The 23,488-nt window shown below is 46.9% G+C and overlaps 1 protein-coding gene and 1 pseudogene across 2 annotated transcripts in view; both read left to right on the top strand.

The window, feature by feature from the left end:
* Positions 1-6,408, top strand: part of LOC117078783 — a 54,579-nt pseudogene extending 48,171 nt beyond the window's left edge.
* A 3,217-nt stretch (positions 6,409-9,625) lies between these two features.
* LOC117084169 (serotransferrin) overlaps positions 9,626-23,488 on the top strand; it is a 32,473-nt gene continuing 18,610 nt past the window's right edge. For both annotated transcript variants that reach the window (XM_033212643.1, XM_033212644.1), the window contains exons 1-9: positions 9,626-10,169; positions 12,088-12,260; positions 16,898-17,006; positions 17,768-17,944; positions 18,631-18,763; positions 19,563-19,618; positions 20,112-20,290; positions 21,055-21,232; positions 22,456-22,610. In XM_033212643.1, coding sequence (XP_033068534.1) covers positions 10,127-10,169; positions 12,088-12,260; positions 16,898-17,006; positions 17,768-17,944; positions 18,631-18,763; positions 19,563-19,618; positions 20,112-20,290; positions 21,055-21,232; positions 22,456-22,610 — 1,203 coding nt within the window. In that variant the 5' untranslated portion in view covers positions 9,626-10,126. The remainder of the gene's footprint in view (positions 10,170-12,087; positions 12,261-16,897; positions 17,007-17,767; positions 17,945-18,630; positions 18,764-19,562; positions 19,619-20,111; positions 20,291-21,054; positions 21,233-22,455; positions 22,611-23,488) is intronic.

Genomic DNA, 23,488 nt, shown 5'->3' with positions numbered 1-23,488 from the left:
AATAATAGTGGGAAACTTTAACACCTCACTGTCAATATAAGGCAGATTAACAAGACAGAAAATTAATAAGGATATTAAGGACTTGAACTCAGTTCTGGACCAAGCAGACCTAATAGACATCTACAGAACTCTCCACCCCAAATCAATAGAATATACATTCTTCTCAGTACCACATCACACTTATTCTAAAATTGAACACATAATTGAAAGTAAAACGTTCCTCAGCAAATGCAAAAGAACAGGAATAACAGTCTCTCAAATCACAGTGCAATCAAATTACAACTCAGGATTAAGAAACTCACTCAAAACTGCACAACTACATGGAAACTGAACAACCTGTTCCTGAATGACTACTGGGTAAATAACGAAATTAAGGCAGAAATAAATAAGTTCTTTGAAACCAATGAGAACAAAGACGCAATGTACCAGAATCTCTGGGACACAGCTAAAGGAGGGTTTAGAGGGAAATTTATAGCACTAAATGCCCACAGGAGAAAGCAGGAAAGATCTAAAATTGACACTCTAACATCACAATGAAAAGAACTAGAGAAGCAAAAGCAAACAAATTCAAAAGCTAGCAGAAGAAAAGAAATAACTAAGATCAGAGCAGAGCTGTGGGAGATAGAGACACAAAAAAAAACTTAAAAAATCGATGAATCCAGGAGCTGGTTTTTTGAAAAGATTAACGAAATAGACTGCTAGCCAGACTAATAAAGAAGAGAATAGAGAAGAATCAAATAGACACAATAAAAAATGATAAAGGGGATATCACCACTGGTCCCACAGAAATACAAACGACCGGCCGGGCGCGGTGGCTCAAGCCTGTAATCCCAGCACTTTGGGAGGCCGAGACGGGCAGATCACAAGGTCAGGAGATCGAGACCATCCTGGCTAACACGGTGAAACCCCGTCTCTACTAAAAAATACAAAAAACTAGCCGGGCGAGGTGGTGGGAGCCTGTAGTCCCAGCTACTCGGGAGGCTGAGGCAGGAGAATGGCGTGAACCCGGGAGGTGGAGCTTGCAGTGAGCTGAGATCCGGCCACTGCACTCTAGCCTGGGCGACAGAGCGAGACTCCGTCTCAAAAAAAAAAAAAAAAAGAAATACAAACGACCATCAGCGAATACTATAAACACCTCTATGCAAATAAACTAGAAAACTTAGAAGAAATGGATACATTCCTGGACACATACACCCTCCCAAGACTAAGCCAGGAAGAAGTCGAATCCTTGAATAGACCAATAACAAGCTCTGAAATGGAAGCAGTAATTAATAGCCTACCAATAAAAAATAGCCCAGGACCAGAAGGATTCACACCTGAATTCTACCAGAGGTACAAAGAGAAGCTGGTACCATTCCTTCTGAAACTATTCCAAACAATAGAAAAAGAGGGACTCCCGCCTAACTCATTTTATGAGGCCAGCATCATCCTGATACCAAAACCTGGCAGAGACACAACAAAAAAAGAAAATTTCAGGCCAATATCCCTAATGAACATCAATGCGAAAATCCTTAATAAAATATTGGCAAACTGAATCCAGCAGCACATCAAAAAGCTTATCTACCACGATCAAGTTGGCTTCATTCCTGAGATGCAAGGCTGGTTCCACATACACAAATCAGTAAACATAATCCATCATACATAAACAGAACCAGTGACAAAAACCATGATTATCTCAATAGATGCAGAAAAAGGCCTTCAACAAAATTCAACAGCCCTTCAAGCTAAAAACTCTCAATAAACTAGGTATTGATGGAACGTATCTCAAAATAATAAGAGCTATTTATGACAAACCTACAGCCAATATCATACTGAATAGGCAAAAGCTGGAAGCATTCCCTTTGAAAATCGGCACAAGACAAGGATGCCCTCTCTCACCACTCCTAATCAACATAGTATTGGAAGTTCTGGCCAGGTCAATCAGGCAAGAGAAAGAAATAAAGGGTATTCAGATAGGAAGGGAGAAAGTCAAATTCTCTCTGTTTGCAGATGATATGATTGTATATTCAGAAAACCCCATCATCTCAGTCCAAAATCTCCTTAAGCTGATAAGCAACTTCAGTAAAGTCTCAGGATACAAAAAGAATGTGCAAAAATCACAAGCATTCCTATACAACAATAATAGACAAACAGAGAGCCAAATCATGAGTGGACTCCCATTTACAATTGCTACCAAGAGAATAAGATACCTAGGAATCCAACTTACAAGGGATGGGAAGACCTCTTCAAGGAGAACTACAAACACTGCTCAACAAAATAAGAGAGGACACAAACAAATGGAAAAGCATTCCATGCTCATGGATAGGAAGAATCAATATCATTAAAATGGCCATACTGCCCAAAGTAATTTATAAATTCAATGCTATCCCCATCAAGCTACCATTGACTTTCTTCACAGAATTAGAAAAAACTACTTTAAATTTCATATGGAACCCAAAAAGAGCCCACATAGCCAAAACAATCTTAAGCCAAAAGAACAAAGCTGGAGGCATCACGTTACCTGACTTCAAACTATACTACAAAGCTACAATAACCAAAACAGCATGGTACTGGTATCAAAACAGATATATAGCTGAATGGAACAGAACAGAGGCCTCAAAAAGTAACGCCACACATCTACGACCATCTGATCTTTGACAAACATGAGAAAAACAAGCAATGGGAAAATGATTTCCTATTTAATAAATAGGTGCTGGGAAAACTGGCTAGCCACATGCAGAAAATGAAACTGGACTCCTTCCTTACACCGTATACAAAAATTAACTCAAGATGGATTAAAGACTTAAACATAAGACCTAAAACCATGAAAACCCTAGAAGGAAACCTAGGCAATACCATTCAGGACATAGGCACGGACAAAGACTTCATGTCTAAAATACCAAAAGCAATGGCAACAAAAACCAAAATTGACAAATGGGATATAATTAAAGAGCTTCTGCACAGCAAAAGAAGCTATCGTCAGAGTGAACAGGCAACCTACAAAATGGGAAAAATTTTTTACAATCTATCCAACTGACAAAGGGCTAATATTCAGAATCTACAGGGAACATAAACAAATTTACAAGAAAAAAAACCATGAAAAAGTGGGCAAAGGATCTGAACAACCATCAAAAAGTGGGCAAAGGATATGTCACAAAAGAAGACATTTAGGCAGCCAACAAACATCAGGAAAAAAAGCTCATCATCACTGGTCATTAGAGAAATGCAAATCAAAAGCACAGTGAGATACCATCTTATGCCAGTTAGAACGGCTATTATTACAAAGTCAGGAAATGATGAGGCATGGTGGCTCATGCCTGTAATCCCAGCACTTTGGGAGGCCGAGATGGGCAGATCACGAGGTCAGGAGATGGAGACCATCTTGGCTAACATGGTAAAACCCCGTCTCCACTAGAAAAACAAAAAATTAGCCAGGCGTGTTGGCAGGCGCCTGTAGTCCCAGCTACTTGGGAGGCTGAGGCAGGAGAATGGCATGAACCCAGGAGGTGGAGCTTGCGCTGAACCGAGATTGCACCACTGCACTCCAGCGTGGGCAACAGAGCGAGATTCCGTCTCAAAAAAAAAAAAAAAAAAAGTCAGGAAACAACAGATGCTGGAGAGGATGTGGAGAAATAGGAATGCTTTTACACTGTTGGTGGGAGTGTCAATTAGTTCAACCATTGTGGAAGACAGTGTGGCGATTCCTCAAGGATCTAGAACCAGAAATACCATTTGACCCAGCAATCCCATTACTGGGTATATACCCAAAGGATTATAAATCATTCTACCATAAAGACACAAGCACACATATGTTTATTGCAGCCCTATTCACAATAGCAAAGACTTGGAATCAACCCATCAATGATAGATTGGATAAAGAACATGTGGCACATATACACCATGGAATACTATGCAGCCATAAAAAAGGATGAGTTCATGTCCTTTGCAGGGACATGGATGAAGGTGGAAACCATCATTCTCAGCAAACTAACACAGGAACAGAAAACCAAATACCACATGTTCTCACTCATAAGTGGGAGTTGAACAATGAGAACACATGGACACAGGGAGGGGAACATCACACACTGGGGCCTCTCAGGGGATAGGGGACTAGGGGAGGGATAGCATTAGGAGAAATACCTAATGTGGCATGATCTCAGCTCACTGCAACCTCTGCCTCCCGGGTTCAAGTGATTCTCAATTCTCGTGCCTCAGCCTCCCAAGTAGGTAGGACTACAGCTACATGCCACCATGCCCAGCTAATTTTTGTATTTTTAGTAGAGACGGAGTTTCACCACATTGGCCAAACTGGTCTCGAACTCCTGACCTTAAGTGATCCTCCTGCCTTGGCCTCCCAAAATGCTGGGATTACAGACATGAGCCACCATGCCCAGCCTCTTTTGTATTTTCATTTACAAACTTTAGAATTATGTTGTTAATTTACATGAAAAAACATTTGGAATTTGATTGGGAGTACACTGAATTTCTACATCAATTTGAGGAGAATTGTAATTTCTACAGCATCAAGTCTTCCACTCCCTGTTCAAGATATAGTTTTCCATTTACTTTGAATTTCTTAAAGTCTGGTACATAAAAGTTTTAGATGTCTTTTGATAGATTTAATACTAAGCATTTGTTTTTCTTATGTTACTTTAGGTAGTATTTTTCGTGTTTTTTCTTCTCTTTTTTTTTTTTTTTTTCCAATTTGAGTATAGAAATACAATTGACTTTGGTGTATTTACCTACCTTGATCCAGCTCTTTTTTTTTTTTTTTTTTTTTGAGACAGGGTCTCACTCTGTCACCCAGGCTGGAGTGTATTGGCACAATATCGGGTCACTGCAACTTCTGCCTCCCGGATTCAAGCGATTCTCCCACCTCAGCCTCCTGAGTAGCTGGGACTACAGGCGTGCACCACCACACCTAGCTAATTTCTGTATTTTTAGTAGAGAAGGGGTTTTGCTATGTTGGCCATGCTGGTCTCAAACTCCTGACCTCAGGTGATCTGCCTGTTTCAGCCTCCCCAAATTCTGTGATTATAGACGTGAGCCACCACGCCCAGCTTTAACTCATTTATTCTAAAGTATACTCTAGTTTCTTCAGAATTTTATACACATACAATTTATTATGCATAAAGATGAGAGTTTATTTTTTTCCTTTCCAATCCTTTTACTTACTGTTTCCAGTAAAAAGGTTGACTAGAAATGATAATAGTAAACATCTGGTCTTACTGATCTCAACAAGAAAGCTTTATTCAACATTCCACACTAGGTATGATTTCTGTAGATTTTTATGGTACACAGATACTTGATATCAGACTGAGAAAATTTTGTAGAATAAGTTTGCTAAGAAGTTTTGTTATGAAGGGATATTGAATTTTATTAAATGATGTTCCCGTAATGAGTGATAGGGTCATACCACTTTCCTTTATTATTCCACTAATATGATATATTACAGTGATTGATACTTGAAAGGATAGCTTACATTCCTGGAATAAACCCAATTTGATAATTATTTATTAATCTTTTTTACATTTTGCTAGATTCTATTTGCTAATCTTTTGTGTAGAAATTTTGCATCTGTGTTCATAAAAGTTATGTTTTTTATCTTTGTCATGATGTCTTTGTTAGTTTTTCCTTTGTAAGTATACATACTGTCCTCAAAACATTAGTTAAGGAGTGTTCCTACTTTTCTGTTCCTGGAGGAATATGTTGATGTAATCCTTTTACTTTATTTAGAGACAGGGTCTCACTTTGTTGCCCAGGCTGGAATGCAGTGTCGTGATCTTGGCTCACTGCAGCCTTGAACTCCTGGGCTCATGCAATCCTCTTACCTTAGCCTCTCGGGTAGCTGGCAATACAGGTGCATGCCACCATGTCCAGCTGATTTAAACTTTTTGTAGAGATGAGTTCTCACTATATTGCCCAGGCTGGTCTTGAACTCCTAAGCTCAAGCGAACCTCCTGCCTCAAGCTTCCAAAGCCCTAGGATTACAGGCATGAGCCACCACCTCCACCCTGTAATTCTTCTTAAATGTTTGATGGAATTCATTCCACCTGGTCCTGGACTATTCTTCATGAGACAGGTATTTTTGTAGACTCCCCTGTGAAAAGAATGGAAACCCTGAGAATCTTCATTGTCCGAGGACTTCTGAGAGGTAGAACAGAGATAAAGAGAGAGAGCGGAAGAGAGAGAAAGAGACAGAGAGAGAGTGAGAGTGAGTGAGCAGTAGTGTCATGTGGCATTTCAAAATGCCTGGCATTTTCCTAAAAGAACCCTACCCAGTCCCCAGCCCCCTGGTCATACGGCCTGACCCATCGGGCTTGCAGGGTGACTGGCTTCGTGAATGTCAGTTCTCAGGCTGCCAGGTTGCTGCTTCTCAAGGATGACCCGGACTCAGAGAAGTCTCTGGTGTCAGGCGGAGGACGCTGAGTGGGGGACAGGAGGAACTGCTCAAAACAGAGGCTCTTTGTTTGCTTTGCTTCTGTGTCAACTGGGCAACATTTGGAAACAATAAATATTGGTTCAGAGGCCCACTGCTTTCTTACCCACCTCCTGCTGGTCAGCTTTTCCAATTTTCCTGCACGTACACACGAGTGCAGCTATTTCCTTAAGGGCCAACTCGTAGTTGAAATTTAAGAGTTTTGCCCTGTTTGCGGTGAAAGATTTGGCTCATGCTTGGGTTGGTTTAGAACTGTAAGCTTCCTTTATGTCCTCTCTCATTCTCTTTCTCTTTCTCTCTCACCTCCCTCCCTTTCTTTCCTCCCCCACTAAATAAATAAAGAGAAGGTCAATATCAAGAAGGCAGCTGTGGTCTGGAGAAGACCAAGATTCAGGAAGTGTGAGTTCAGGTCTCAGAGCTCCATGAATGAGGACCCATCATTTGACTGTAATGTCCACATCTGATAAATGGAGGTACTGATCTTATCTTGCAGGGCTGCCCCAATGATCTTGCCCCAGGACAGTGCCTGACACTTACAAGGGGATAAAAACATGATATTTTCTTCCAGCTGAGCACAATCAAGCCAGTCCATGTCTAAGGATCTGCAGTTGGTACTCAGACCTCTCCCAGACTGACCAGTCCCGTGCTGGCAAAGCCCTGGGGGCTGTGTGCCTTTGGAGAAATGGCAAAGCTGGATGTCTCATGTCTGTCCCTCTCTCGGTATGACCCCAGGTGAGCTCCTTGGCCCCTGCATGTCCTGGTTTCCTGGGAGAGGCAGTGTCCCTGGTGGATGTGTACACTCTGGAATCAGACTGCCTTCTTTTGTATTCTGACTTTGCAGCTGACCTTGAACAAGGTATCATCCTCTCTGGTCCTCAATTTCCTTGTCTCATCTGTAAGATGCAGATGCTAAAGCACCAAAGTCAGAGGGTTATGGTAAGTGCTCACTGAAGCTCCCAGTAAGTCTCAGCCATCATTAAGCTATAAAAAGGGACAGTGAATTTCAACTCCAGAGCATCTCTGGCATAGAATTAAAGAATATAAGTGAGAGCACAGGTACAAGTGTCATGGACACGGAGCGCTGTAATGTTACTCTTACCTTCACATGCTCCTACAGTCATATACAGGCATAGGCACCCCATATAGCTAGGGCCATGCACACATGTACACCCCAAAGCTGGCCTCACCCCTGTCTACCCCATCCAAGGAATGGCAAACGCGAGGCTCTGCTGTTGTCCTCCTGAGCAAGAGCCAAGACCCTGGGCCTCTCCATCTAGGTGCGTGTAGATGAGGTGGGAGAACCAGTTCTCTATGTCTTGTCTGAGCTTCCTTCATATCCCATGAGGCTGTGTACTTCCTTCCCAGCACCTGTCTTGGGCTTGGACTCAGAGAACCCCTCTGAGGACAGGGCATAGAGTTGGCTGATCTGGAGAGAACTCAGCCTGGCCGGTAGGTAGTTGCTCCCTGCTGAGGGGCTCTGGGTAGGCTATGGGCCTGTGGCTGGAGAAGTGGCCTCGGCAGGGCTTAGTCTATGAATGTAGATGGGCTCCAGGGAAGGAGAATCACTGACCATCTTCTTTCCATGCCCTGTGTTGAGCTTCCCTGAGTTCGTGGCATGAGCTCAATCTTTGGTAACTGCACTTCCTGCTCTCTGGCAGACCCTGCAAGCTTACTATAGGGCCTGTCCACGCATCAGCTGTACGTGTGCATGCTGCTCTGTCAGGTGCCTCCCAGTTAGCCTTGCCCCTGACTTTTCCTGCTCATCTCACATCCCTACCACAAGTCTCCAAATGAATCCAGACCACTACCTAGAGCCTGCTGCAGGGACAGTAGGAATATGGCCCTCATGCCGAGTCTTCTTTCCCTATGACTCAAGTGCAAGGGACCCATGGACGGGCCAGGGGGGAGTAAGACAGGGCAGCAGTGGTCACTCTCCCTCACTGGTGAGGCTGATGTGTTGGGAAAGCCAGACTTGCCTTCTGTCCTCACTGTAAACAGAAAGCCTCTGCAGTGGACTTTAAAGTGGGAGGTGTGTAACCCTTTGCATATGAGATCATCTTTTGGAGCGTGGGAGAACATAACCTAACTTCCAGTTATATTTATTGTTATTGCAAAAGATTAACACATTATCATTCATCCATATTGAATGTGTGAATTGGCCCTGTCTCCCACCTGAGTCTGCAGTCATGACAGATGGAGCCTTTGAGGTGTCCTAAGGGAAGATGGGGATCACCTCACAATTCCATAGGTTAAGAGGGGAGTGCCGACCCTGCCCTTTGTTTTGGTATTTTTATTTCCATATTTTGTGGTTTGTATGTGCCCAGTTAAACGGATGCACAGATTAGATAATCTGGCTTTAACTCCAATCTTCACGAGATGCACACGCCTTACACAGATTTCTACAAAGAAACTAGAATTAGGAGATAATTCTGACAATACAAAAACAAGTGAACAAAAAGCAAATGCCTGACCTGACATATCCACTAAGCTTGGTATGGGCTTGGTTAACTAAAACATGAGACAGAATGAAGGACCATCTGGTCAGGTTGGATAAGAAGTAACTTTTGGCAAAATCTCCGAAGTCTGGATTTACACTTCGTGGAAGGAATCTTGACCTTCCCCCAGGTATATTATGCCTTGAGATAATAATCCTTTATAAGGCCGCATAAGCAAAACGACATTTGAAAATGAGTTTCATCTTTAGCTCATCCTTTTACAAAGTTCTATTCCTTGTGCATGATTAAAGTGTACACATTTTTTAGTTAAAATATAAGCATCTAGAAGGCACAAATTCAGCATTTTTCATGATAAGTATGTGCAATTAAAGCGGTTAGGAGACTCATGGACTAGAGGGGAACATGGTGGTCTCAGGCTGTAAGAACAGGCCACACCCTCCACTGGGCCGCTTGCTTTGTGCTAAGATGGTACTTGGTTCTGAGCCTTACAGTGTCTTGACCACGTTCCTGGAACCTTCTTGTGGGAGGGAGTTCATCTTCCCCTATGACTCTGTCCCTAGTCTAAGGTGTCCCACAGGAAGCTTGAGGGCAGGAAGTTTTCCAGCCCGGGAGCCTGAGCTCAGACGGGCAGGAAGAGGGAGCAGCTCCTCTGTGGGGGACCTTTGAGAGCCCAGCAGCAGGATTTCGAGGGACACCTGGTCGGGAGCAAAAGGTGCTGAGTCTGTCTTTGACCTTGAGGCCAGCTTGTTTCTCCTGCATCCTCTCCCAAAAGGGGCTTTGCCGGTCATTCTCCAGTTCTAGTGTGGGGTCTGGGCGCAGTTCTTTTCCCTCTCCAGCCTCGGAGTCTCCCTCTGTGGACTGCGCAGATAGGACTGGTGGCACGGACCAGCTCGGCCGCCCTGGAGTCAGGGGCAGAGCCACCCGGTTCCCAGCCCGCCTTAGCCGCTCCTGGCACCGAGCGAGCCGCGATGACAATGGCTGGATTGTGCTTCATGTCCCTTCTCATCAGCATTTCTGTGCTGGACTCCTTCCACTCGCGGGTCGTCTCCAGAGCTCAGGAAATGAGGTGATCAGTGGGGCGAGTAAGGAAGGGGGGTTGGGAGAGGGGCGATTGGGCAACCGGGCTGCACAAACACGGGAGGTCAAAGATTGCGCCCAGCTGGCCCGGGCCGGGAATAAAAGGACGTGGGGCACGGGAGGCTGCACAGAAGTGAATCCGACTGTGCTCGCTGCTCAGCGCCGCACCCGGAGGATGAGGCTCGCCGTGGGAGCCCTGCTGGCCTGCGCGGTCCTGGGTGAGTGCGGGCGCGGGGAAGCAGTGCAGAGTTGCTGGCTGGCGCGTTCTCTGCAACCCGGGCGGCCACCGCGCAGCCTGCATGCACTCCTCGCTCAGGCTGGAAGCCTGGGTGCCTGGGTGCCTTTCCCTTGCCTCTCTACGCCCCACCCCCGGCCTCTGCTTGGGCCTCTAGACACCTTTCACTGCACTCACTGTCTCCTTCCCGTCCTCCTCTTTGTCCAGTAAATCTTGCAGCAGCGAAATACAATAAATCAGAGCACGTCTAACCAGGTTACCAAAACCCTTTGCTGCTGCCCCTTGTCAAGTCCAAACTCCTTAGCACGGCAATCAAGGCCTCCCAGGTCTGACCATTCCCCCTTTCAGAGTCTGATGTCCCCTGGGTGCCCTGGGAGCTGTCAGAGCACCCATCGAGCGGTCAGAGCATGGGATTTGAAGCCAGACTTCTTGGATCCAAATCCTGACTGGCTCCTCACCAGGGAAGGAGTCATGACAGCACTTGCCTGGGAGGGTCAGGTGAGGGTCAGCTAGGTGGCGGATGCCGGGTACCAGTGGCAGATGTTGCACACATCCTGCTATGGGGCAGTGACTGACACCTCACTCCCCAACCTCCTGAGGTGGGGCCCCCTTCATACTCTAACTTCTGCCTGCCCTTCGTGGGGCATTTGTCACACTGTTGGGGCTTCCATGTTTAGTTGTCTCTCCCCATAAGCTAGCAATTCCTTGAGAGAGGACCCCACGTTACTTGCCTTTATCCCCACACAGAGCAATTCACAGGCTGTGCAAGGTAATGCTCCACTGAGGACACATTCTTGCCTATAGGAACCCTGGAGGCATGGCTTTGCGGAGGGGCTGCCACAGACTTATGTTGCCTCCTAGGATTTCCCATGGGCCAAGGGGGATGATGGGGGTCGCTGGGGTGGCCCCTTCTCATGCATCCTGGGGAGCTGTGGGCCTCCTGGCCACGGGCTTTGTGGATCTTCTTCAGAGCCAGTGAGTCAGCCTTGCTGTCACGGCCCACAACATAACAGCATTTGTTGTTTCCGTGGAGATGACAGGGGGCCTTGGGCACAGGGCAAAAGCTCATGTGATAAGGATGCTATCTCTGCAACCACATGGATTTTAATAGTTACCCATGGCTGGCTTCAGCTTTTTTTCTGAATGGCAGCCAAAAAGTGTGGTGAAAATGGAGGGATAGTTCAGTGGAGACAGAGGGGAGACTGTTGAATTCGTGGAGTTTTTAGTTATTCCTAAACAGAGAGCAACAGACAAGAGTCACAGACAAATTAATTCTCTTTTCATTAATTTACCCGCAACTACTGGCCAAGAAGGGGTGTAACTCAGAATGTTTTCTTCTTTTGTGCCCTGAGTAGCAGACCCAGAGTCTGGAGACCCAGATTCTAGGCCTGGCTTGGCCAACAATAAGCAGGGTGACCTGGGGTTTAAAAAAAAAAGGCATCATTCTTTGAGTCTCATTCCCTCTTCTCAAAAAGATGACAATTCCTCCCCTGCTGGTTTTCCAAAGTTTGAGGTATCCAGCCAATGTGTTGGGGTAGCTGAAAACACCCTGTGCACACTGAGGCTTATGTTCCATGGCAGGGCAGGGGCCAGGACAGTGACAGGAGGAGACAAGGCAGAGACAGAGCAGACTGTCATCTCCAGCTGGGAGCTGATGGTCATGCCTGCATCCCTCTGGCCAGCAGAGGGTGGTCAGGAGGAAACTGGGAGGCCATTAGGGCAACCTTCTATTGGCCCAGTCTCAGAATGCAGTACAACTAGTGCCCTGTAGCGTTCATGGACAGGAGTGAGAGGAGGATGGGACTGAGGGGATGTGGCTGTCAAGGCCTTTCTAGGGGCGATGCTATCTCTCCCTCAGCACAGGGAGTGGGTCTCTTCCATCTCTGGCCTCTCTCCCCCAGGGCTGTGTCTGGCTGTCCCTGAGAAAAGTGTGAGATGGTGTGCAGTGTCAGAGCACGAGGCCACCAAGTGCCAGAGTTTCCGCGACCATATGAAAAGCGTCCTTCCATCCGATGGTCCCAGTGTTGCATGTGTGAAGAAAGCCTCCCACCTTGATTGCATCAGGGCCATTGCGGTAAGTCGCTGCTGCCTAAAAGAGAGTGGAAGAAAGCCATACTTTCTCTATCTCCGGTCACTTTGGAGCAATTCTTTACTCACAGGTAGGAGGCTGACATGTGGGGCAGTCAACCCTGACTGTTATTAAAATCACTTCAAAAATGGAAATTGGGAGGTTTTCTTTAATGTGTCTGGAAAGCAAAAGTCAAAAAGCACATTGACTTTTGCTTTCCAGACACAGTAGATGCAAGGGTGACTGTTTTGAGACACTAGGTTCTCTGAACTCAGCAAAAATATAAGAATGCCTGCTATGAGGCTGGGCACAGTAGCTCATGCCTGAAATCCTAGCACTTTGGGAGGCTGAAGCAGGTGGATCACCTGAGGTCAGGAGTTCGAGACTAGCCTGGCCAACATGGCGAAACCCCATCTCTGCTAAAAAATACAAAAATTAGCTGGGCACGGTGGTGCATGCCTGTAATCCCAGCTAGCTACTTGGGAGGCTGAGGCAGGAGAATCGCTTGAACCGGGGAGGCAGAGGTTGCAATGAGCCAAGATCCTGGCACTGCACTCCAGCCTAGGTGACAGAGTGAGGCTCCATCTCAAAAAAATAAATAAGAATGTCCACTATCAAAATTATTATATGACCTTCTTTGGCAGCTTTTGATACACAACTGGGAAGACGAGTGATACATGCAGGGGGAAGAGTAGTGTCCTGATTGCAGGTGACAGCTGATCCCTTTGTTCTTAGGTCTACAAAAATGCTCTCAATCCTTTCAACGTTGCCCCTGCCTATCTGTACTTGTCAGCTCCCATGCTGGGCAATGGGGCTGCAGTGGTGAATTAAACACACTGGTCCTTACCCTCAGGGAGCTTGTGGCCTAGTCAGGAGAGCAGAAAAACACACGAATAAGTAAACAACTAACTCCAAAATGTGGGGATGTACAATAGAGAGAAAGAGAAGAGTGTTCTGACAGGGACTCACAGAAAAACCTGCTTTGTCCTGGGTGGTCAGAGACCATCTCTCTGAGAGAGATGTAATGAAGCTGAGACCCAAGGACTTAGCCCGGGTTGGCTCCAGTGTAAAACATACCAGGCAGCGAACAAGAGCAGATGCAAAGGGCCTGAGGCAGAGCAGAGTGGGCTTATTCAAGTTGCTAGAGGGAAGCCAGGGTGATGGGACCTGTCAAAGATAAGCACAGCCAGATATTAGTTTAGGCAGTGACAATAGGTTTCATTCAGTAACTACTGACAGTGGGGGAAAGAGCTGGGCTCCATTCTGATTTGTGCAGCGGTGATGTGGGCATTTTAAAGGGAGAATGAGGGAGGGGAGAACGCAGGGCTCTGCAGAGTCAGAGAAGTAAAAAGGTAGAAAGGGCTGGTCAGTGTAAATGTGAGGAGGCCAGTTGTGTCTCATAGCTGGCAGTTCTCTTGATTAGGACTCTATTCTCCCACAGAGACTGGGAGACAGACACTCTATCCATCCTGATGGTTGTGTTGCAAAGGAATGGCTCTCAGTCCTTGAGACAGATGCTTGTGAGTTTCAAGAGATACATATTCACAGTTTTCAGCCCTTTTTAGTAAATGCTCTTGGAAAGGGAGGTCAGGGGCCTATCATCAGTTGTGTCGGCTAGAAGAAACAGATATATTTTCCTGGCAGCACTGAGTTTTCTCAGGCACGCACTTTAAGGGGAACCAGGGCCATCCCAGGGATAGAGATTTGTTCTGCTAGGAGCCATGCCAGAGTCTGGTCAGGTCTCTTAGTGCAGGGGTTTGGACAGACTTGTCAAGTGTGGGAAATTCTACAGTTCTCAGCACAAAGCAAGCAGGAGGTTAGCCGAAGGGAAAAGGTGGAAGAGGTACACACATCCAGATGAAGCCTGGCTTCCCTCCAGGAATCTGCGCTGGGGATTTCCCCCTCTACTAGTGTCTTTCTGATGGCTTCCCCTTGGCTTCCCTCCAGCCTTCTCTCTGTGGCTTTCCTTCTTCTGGGTTTGGTTATCTTGACTTGTGAGATCTTGCTTGATTATAATCCTGTCCCTCCCAGCTGGCACAGGTTCCCCTGGGAACCCTGCAGCTCAAGTGCTGGACCCTGTGTTTTAGGCCTTAGCTCTTCAGCTCCCTGAGCCCCTGAGGCACCAGTGATTTCTTGGTGTCTTGGAAAAGAAAGACCAGGTTCCTGACCACTCTCCCAACCCCACTGCACTGGGCAAAGCTCTCGTTGGTTTGCTTCATTTTTATTCAACAATGTGAGGACTGGGGAAGGGAAGGTGTTTGCAGATTAAACAAAACCACGAAGTGTGTTTCATACATAAGGTCTAGTTGTTGTGGAACAGAAAGGCCCATTGTGTCTCTTAGTTTTGTTTTGTATTGTGGTATATTAAAAATATGTTTTACAACCCACATGTCCATTGATGAGTGAATAGATAAAATGTGGTATACACAAATGAAATATTTTTAGCCTTAAAAATAAATGAAACTCTGATACATGCTGCACTGAGATGAACCTTGAAAACATAAGTGAAGCAAGCTAGATACAAAAGGACAAATATTGTAAGATTCCACTTTTATGAAGTATCTAGAATAGTCAAATTTATTGAAACAGAAAGTAGAATAATGACTACCAGGGGTTGGGGTGGGGGAGAAATAGGAGGTAATTTTTTAATGGGTAAAGAGTTTCAGTTTCTGGAGATGGAGGTGAGGGTTATAAAACAATGTGAATGCATGTACTTAATGCCACTAAAATGTACACTTCAAAATGGTTAAAATTGGCTGGGCGCAGTGGCTCATGCCTGTAATCCCAGCACTTTGGGAGGCAGAGGCGGGTGGATCACCTGAGGTCAGGAGTTCGAGACCAGCCTGGCCAAAGCGGTGAAACCCCGTCTCTACTAAAAAAATACAAAAATCAGCTGGGCGTGGTGGCAGGCACCTTAATCCCAGCTCCTTGGGAGGCAAAGGCAGGAGAATCATTTGAACCTGGGAGACAGAGGTTGCAATGAGTCGAGATGGAGCCATTGCACTCAAGCCTGGGGAACAAGAGTGAGACGTCTGATATAGTTTGGCTTACAACATATTTCATTTCATTTAGAAATACTATTGTCTTATTACTTGATTGTAACACAACAAAGCTCATGGAACTATAGTTTTTGCTTTGTAATTTGTTTTGTTTCATTTTGTTTTGTTTTTTGAGAGTCTTGCTCTGTCACCCAGGCTAGAGTGTAATGGTGCAATCTCAGCTCACTGCAACCTCTGCATCCTAGGTTCAAGCAATTCTCCTGCCTCAGCCTCCCAGGTGGCTGGGATTACAGACATGCACCACCGAGCCCAGCTAATTTTTGTTTGTTTTGGTAGAGACAAGGTTTCACCATGTTGGCTAGGTTGGTCTCGAACTCCTAACCTCAGGTGATCCGCTTGCCTTGGCTTCCCAAAGTGCTGGAATTACAGGTATGAGCCACTGTACCTGGCCTGCTTTGTAATTTGATCAATAAGAAATCTTCTTAGAGAACCGGCAAGGACTTCTGGAAAAATCATTTTGATTAAAGACATTTAAAGCACAAAAGGAGTAAAACTATGTGTTTAAGTGTCTAAATAAAAGAGAGTTTGGCTCGCTTTAAGGACTTACATAAAAAGAAAATAAATTATAGATCCAGTAAGAAGGCAGCTATAGTATTTGAAGGGAGCTGTTGATTTAAAGATGAGGGCTTATAGAAGCACAAAGTCAAAAAGAAACATAATCTGAAGTAACGGTGTAATGATAAGAAACAAACCTGGACTGTCTGGACTCAAATCCCAGCTCCATGACTTACTGGCTACGTGGCCAGGGGAAGTGACTTAACCTTTCTGTGCCTCAGATTTCTCACTTGTAAAATGGAGCTGAGATAGACAGATGAGCTGCTCGTGTGTTGGAGTAGACAATTATACCAGAGATGAGCAAAAATGGAAGCAATAATCAAGCTTTTGATCATTCAGTACGTGGTATCACCAAGAAGCTAAACCCAGAGAAAGTGCCCAGTTCCTCAGCAAAAGGGTCCTGCAGTTTTATGGACCCAGGACAGGAAGGAAGAGCATTGAGTACCGAGTCAGAGTGAAGATGAATGTTTTCAAGGTTTCCATCTTCCCCTAGAAAAAAAAATCTCCACAGAAGCACCTGAGGAAGACCTCAAAGGAAGTCTCAAAATAAAGAGGTCTCTGAGCAAAGGTCATGGGTTAGGAATGAAAACAGGTGTAAAAAAAGCGTGGCCACCCCAAGCGAGCTGCATCCTTGACAGCAGAGTCCCCTCCAGAGACTGCATTGCACTGGCTGTGCTCTGAGTCTGGGGTGGCAAGGGCGGCTTTCTCCCGTGGAGCCTGCCAGGTTAAGCCTTTGTAATTGCCTATGGTAAAGTCACGTAGGATTTTTGACCAGGAGCTGAGCACCTCACCAGGGAAAAGAGAAACACAATCCATCTCTCCCTCTATGCATAAGGAATAGGAATTTGGTGGCTAAGTGCCCTTGCAAGGGAGACAGAGTCAACTGAAGCCAGCAGGGCTGTGCATGGTCTAATCAAGTTCTGACCCTGGGTCCGTGGAGTCCTGGTAGCCACTCTCTACTTGTGCGGGTTGAGGTGGGCCTTCCTTGGAAGTCAGGGCTTCATCCAGGACTGGCCTGTTCTCTTTCAGTTAAACGAAGCGGACGCTGTGACGCTGGATGCGGGTTTGGTGTATGACGCTTACCTGGCTCCCAATAACCTGAAGCCTGTGGTGGCAGAGTTCTACGGGTCAAAAGAGGGTAAGTTCTCCCTGGGACCCCAGGAAGGAGTTGTCACCCTTATTCTCTATGCTGAGTCTTGTGTTTTACAGGCAGGTTTTCATCTTTGGAGAGTGAGTAGGGAATGAGGGGCCCCATCAGCCGCCACAGCCACACATCAAGGCCTCCGGGGGCTTGGGGCTGGCTGAGGGCTGGTGCTCCTAAAACTGACCCCTGTACCAGAGGGATATGCTTACCAGAGAAACACAGCAGGCTGTGTGCAGCTTGACCTACTGCAGTCTAGTGATATGTCTGGGGTCCCTGGAGGCCTCTGGAGCCATAGGTACCACTCACATGGAAGAGGTCACTTTGGAGCACACACTCAGATGCCAGCAGCACTGCAAGTCTTCTGAGATCAACCTGACTGTCCCTGGGCCTGTGCCAGTGGACAGGAAATACTTTGATGGGCCTCTGTTGCCACAGCTCCAGTTTCCTGGTGGCTGGGGTTGGTAGGTGTAGGCAGACATGCCGCAGGGCCAGGGGAGGCAAAGCATTCAGGACACATGTGCATGTGGCCTTCTTGCCCCTGTTTACCTGGAGGGGTAACATTACAAATATACCTTCTATGGTCTTCTCTCTCCCCTACAAGCCTAGGAAGGTTTTCCTGATTCCCTCCTCCTTATCGCCCAGTCCAGTAAAAGCAAGGCCTCTCCACTTCCCTCCCTCCTCAAGAGTCCTGTGGTGATGAGCCATGTTTCCCTGTACCAGGCTGAAGGCCTTCCATTCATACTGTGCCTTTGCAGATCCACAGACTTTCTATTATGCTGTTGCTGTGGTGAAGAGGGATAGTGACTTCCAGATGAACCAACTTCGAGGCAGGAAGTCCTGCCACACGGGCCTGGGCAGGTCCGCTGGATGGAACATCCCCATAGGCTTACTTTACTGTGACTTACCTGAGCCACGTAAACCTCTTGAGAAAGGTAAGCTGGCAGGAGGCTGGGTGCCCTCGAGCAGCTGCCTCTGCTCCAGATGCCCACACAGGCCACACTAGGCAATCGCCATCAGCAGACATGTGGGATGAACTCAGGTGGGGGAAGGAGGTTAACCAACTTTAAACTGGCGGGTCTGCTGCACCAGCAGCGCTTGGGAGGTGGAGCTGAGATTTTTTTCTGCTCTGAGCTCCCAACACCCCAGCAGAGGCTGTTCTGATGAGTGAGGAAAGGGTGCAAGGCTCGGCAGAGGGTTTCAGTCTAGACGATGGTGGCTCTCTTGTCCACTTCTCTGGATTTCTTTCCTGGAGGTTTCTCTGGAGCCCTGCACCTCTCTAGGCAGTTCTATATCTGGGGCATGGATCCCAGAGGGGACCTCTCTCTGAGCTGTTCTGGCCTCTGACAAAGCAGGGAGAGGGTGCACTGAGAAAGACCCAAGGTAGGCCTGGGTTAATGGGAAGCATAGGCCTTCCTCAGATGGATGGTGGCAAGACAGAGGTCAACTGTTCCTATTAGAAATCCTTGATCTTGATGAGTTAGCATAAGGGCAAGCTGGGACTGCATGTGCTGGTTTGGTTTTAGTCCCCTCTGTTCCCTGATGGGCCTGGGCGGGGTGATGCCTTTTGCTGTGGCCAGCCTCACTCATGCTCTGTGGTCCTTTTCTCTGTGCTGAGCAGCAGTGGCCAATTTCTTCTCGGGCAGCTGTGTCCCCTGTGCGGATGGGACGGACTTCCCCCAGCTGTGTCAACTGTGTCCAGGGTGTGGCTGCTCCACCCTTAATCAATACTTCAGCTACTCAGGAGCCTTCAAGTGAGTGAGATGTCTGCTGCTCCATGGTGGCCAAAGTGCCAAATGTCCTCAGGGTGAGAATTCTTTGCTGGTCCAAAGCCGAGCCCTGCCTGCCTACAGGGGCATCAAGGTGGCCTAATCCCCTCCCAGTGAGTCAGAAGCACAACCTGGGACTCCTAGGTCAAGCCAGCCCATGTTCCCTTTCATCTGACCCTGACAAGCAGGCCCTTTTCCTGGGGGCCCTTCCTCTCTCCCCAGAGACCTCGAGCCTGGTCAGTGTCTCCTCTCAGTGGATCAGGCAGAGCCTGAAAGGACAATCATGCCTCTAGTGTCTGGGCCCACTGTCCAGGGACTGGCCCTCTTCCCTCAATCCCAGCAGTGTCACCTGCTCAGTACACTGCCTATCTCCTGCCCCCATCACTGTCTCTATTTGGGAAGCTGATTTCTTGCTCTCTTTTTACCTTGATTATATCCTAAAGTTTTACAACCAGCCAAGGGCACATTTTCACCCTCAGGAGACACTATACCATTATCTTCTATTCCAGAAGTTTAAAAACTCTTTTCACATGAAAATATCTTCAGTTGCATTTTGCTTCTTTGGGTTATTAGGGCTTTTTATCTTGTGTGAGCTCATTTCCCCATCTCAGCACTGCCCTGGAGGTCTGCACACCATGGCGTTGCTTCAGCTACAGGGCTGCACAGAGGCCTTCCCCAAACTCTAACCTTGTGTGAGTGCTGGACAGTGTGATCAGACTCTCCAGGTGCAGGTGGAGAAGCGCCTGCCCTGCAGGAGCCCTGCTGATGTGTTTCTTTGACCCAGGTGTCTGAAGGATGGTGCTGGGGATGTGGCCTTTGTCAAGCACACGACTATATTTGGTAAGTATGGGACAAGAATTCACCAGGGCCCCTCCAAATAGTGGGTGTTCTTTTTCCGTGTTCCCTTTTTCATGCTCAGTTGTTGGACATGAGCATACTGTATTTCTCCTTTATCATTGCCTGGGTTTCCACCTGTACAGAGTTAGGTACCTACGGGGTCCCCATCTGGATTCCTGGGCCTCTTTCCATCATTCAACCTCTCCACACAGTGCTTCTGCCTCTGGGGTAGTGTTGCCATAACCAAAGACTGGGGGTTGGTCCTGCTAAGGTCAGGCTCATGGTGGAATGAGGAGCAATCACTGCTGCATGGGTATCAGAAGCCTTTACCTGGCTGTGGGGTCTTGAGCAAGTCATTCTTCTGCATGTTCTCTGGCCTTCAGTGGTCACTCCAGGCCTCTCAGCTCATACTTTCTATGATCAATGGAATTTCAAGGATGGGCACCAGAGCCCATGGCTCTCCTGCATTAGGCTTACCTGGGCTTTCCCTCCTCAGAGAACTTGGCAAACAAGGCTGACAGGGACCAGTATGAGCTGCTTTGCCTGGACAACACCCGGAAGTCGGTAGATGAATACAAGGACTGCCACTTGGCCCGGGTCCCTTCTCACACTGTCGTGGCCCGAAGTGTGGGTGGCAAGGAGGACTTGATCTGGGAGCTTCTCAACCAGGCCCAGGTATCCCCACCTGCCATCCTCCCCTCCAGCTTAGTGCTCCCTGCTTGGATTTGGGGGTTTTCCTCCTGACCATCTTGTCACTCTGGAAGTCTGCGTGTTCAGGATACACTGGGAGCCATGCCACATGCCATTAAATTCTCTAAAAGCTGGGACTCCTCACAGAGCAGCAGGGAGTCTGTTGTGGTACTACCATCTGCTGCCCTTGCCTTTCTGGCTGGTGATATCTGAAGAGGCTCTGAATTGTTCTGTTCCATTCCTTTTTACCTAAACCAGACCTTCAAGGCCCAAAGCTAAACCCCTCCCCAACGAGGCTTTCCATGGCCCTCCCAGAAGGAAATGATCTCTCTCCCTTTTCCCCTCAGCCTGGCTGTGAGGGGGCTGCTCGCACAGCAGCTTTACTTCCCAAGAGCTTGTGATTTGGGTTCAGCCAGCTTCCTCTTGCCCAGCCCTCCCATCTGTCCACTGAGAGTTTGACTGGCACCCACACAGGGCAGTCTGTGGATTTGCCACATTTCATGTTCTCAGCGATGTCTCAACCTGTTCCGGGAGATAGGCACAGAAGCAGGTTCAGGGAAATCATGGACCCACAAGGGCTACGGGCAGAGGAAGTGCTGGGTGAGCAGGAGCAGGTCCGATTGCCCTCTCTCCTGGCATCTTGAACTTTTTCATGTTGTTTCCTGCAGAGATTTGTTTTAACTTCAGTCCCATTTCTCAGCCTCCTTTCTTCTCTGTTGCCATCCACTATTCTGTTTTTCTATGAACAGGAACATTTTGGTAAAGACAAATCAAAAGAATTCCAACTATTCAGCTCTCCTCATGGGAAGGACCTGCTGTTTAAGGACTCTGCCCACGGGTTTTTAAAAGTCCCCCCAAGGATGGATGCCAAGATGTACCTGGGCTATGAGTATATCACTGCCATCCGGAATCTACGGGAAGGCACATGTGAGTACCTGGGAAGAAGCAGGTGACCACAAGCACTTGGGAAACCTGGTGAGCACAGGGGCCAGAGATTGAGTCTTTTTAGGGACCTGCATGCCTCTCCTGATGCTCCTTTTTCTGACCTGTCTGTGAGCCCAGTGTTAGACTGATGCTGAATGGCATTAGTCATTATGAGATGGCCTTGATGTCACCATGGGCTTTAAAGGAAATCCACCTTTAAAATGACTTGAGTTGGTTCCAGTATTTCCTTTGCATCAATCAGGATTGCCTTGCCTACTTTGTGAAGCCAATTAGCTTATCACAGAGTAAATGAAATAGAACAAAATTATTATGTATTCCACATCTCCAGCCAGTCAACATACGCCATAATGAAGAGGCGTTTTGAGAGAGGTTGATCCCAGTCCTGAATTTCATTGAATCACTGTGGTTTTGCTTGACCATTAATTTCTTCAGCAGACATTTATTGAACATCTAGCCATATGCTCTGCTAGGTGCTGGACATAGGATGGCATGACGAATATATATTTGATTCTGTTGTTCTGGAAATTTCAAACTGTGGAGAAGATAAATGTTCAATAAATAGTCATGCTATTGAATGATGAATTACAAAATAAGAGATATGTTTAAAAGGGGAAAACTTTGACAACAAAATACCATGGCCCTATGAGAGTGCAAAACAAAGAAAAACAGACCCTGGACTTGGGGTTAAGGCAAGGCTTCCTTGAGGAAGTGACTCTTGAGCTCAGTCTGAAAGGTGAGCAGATGTACATTTGTTCATCAGACATTTATTATGCTGGCCATGTGTTAGCATTGCCCTAACCCTGAGGATGCCCTGGTGAACAAGACAGGCAGGACCCTTTCTCTCAGAACTTATGTTCACCTGCAGAAAACCTGACAATAAACAATGAACATATAAATAAGAACACCTCCGGTAGTTAAGTGCTGTCTGAAAAACAAGAAGGAAAAAACCAGCCAGAGGTCGTATGGTGCCCAGAGCTTGGAGAGGAAAGTTGGCTTCTCGGAAGACATAAAAAACTAAATCTAAATGAGAAGTCACCCAAGAGATTGTGCATTGACTTTGCTTTCTAAGGTGATTAATTCCTTGAATGGGACTGTTTATTACTGGCAAATCCCAGCATTTGCATGAAGACAGTGAGCAGTGCTGATACACACCAGGCAACAGCTAGGGCCGCTTCTGATCTCTGGTTCTTTTTTTTATGCCATAGGCCCAGAAGCCCCAACAGATGAATGCAAGCCTGTGAAGTGGTGTGCGCTGAGCCACCACGAGAGGCTCAAGTGTGATGAGTGGAGCGTTAACAGTGAAGGGAAAATAGAGTGTGAATCAGCAGAGACCACCGAAGACTGCATCGCCAAGATCATGGTATGTCACTCCAGCCTTCCTAGGGCACCGTCCCTGTCATTGCTGCCTGCTGACCCCCAAGACTGAGCTAGTTAGTGTTCCTGGGAATGATGCAAAAACCTGGCTCCCAGGAAACTTGTCCTGACTATGTGAGCACAGTCCCTGAACCCTGGAGGTTCAGAATCTTTGAGTTTGTGGATCTGAAGGATGCCCACAGGGCTCAGTTTCCTCCTTGTATGAGTGTATGGTGAAAGGGCAGGCTGAGCAGTGCCTGCTTAGGGAGGCTGGACCGTGGTGTGGGTGTCCTGAGACCAGTGGTGTGCCATGATCACTGTGGTAAGATCCTGAGTAACTGGTAGGATCCAAGCAGGTACAAATTTGCTTTGTTGATCAAAAGAGTATCCTAGCCAGGCATGGTGGCATGCACCTGTAGTCCCAGCTACTTGGGAGGCTGAGGCAGGAGGATTGCTTGAGCCCAGGAGTTCAAGGCTAGCAACTTAGCAGAACCTTGTCTCTAAAAACGTTTGTTGTTGTTGTTGTTGTTGTTGTTTTTTAAGAAAGTGTATTCCATGTTGGCTTACAGAGAATTTTTTAAATCCTGAATAATATTAAGAAGAAATGAAAAGTACTTATAATCATGTAATTCAGAGAAAATTCTCTTATTGGGATCATTTCATATAGGTTGCTTGCTACCTTTTACTCACCTCACAGTATCTAGTAAGCTTTTCCCATGTCATAAATCATTCTTGTAAAACCTAATCTGGAGCTTCTGTGTTAGTGCATACATCGAGATGGGGGAGGGTGGTTTGCCCAGAGAGAACATGAAGTGCCAAGCTCCACTCCCCCTCCTCCCCACATTTCTTGCCCTCTGTGTCTCTTCCATTTGGCTATTCTTGAGT

Source organism: Trachypithecus francoisi, unplaced genomic scaffold, assembly GCF_009764315.1.
Source record: "Trachypithecus francoisi isolate TF-2019V2 unplaced genomic scaffold, Tfra_2.0 Lachesis_group0, whole genome shotgun sequence".
Classification (NCBI taxonomy): Eukaryota; Metazoa; Chordata; class Mammalia; order Primates; family Cercopithecidae; genus Trachypithecus; species Trachypithecus francoisi.
This window is presented reverse-complemented; position numbering and strand designations above follow the sequence as displayed.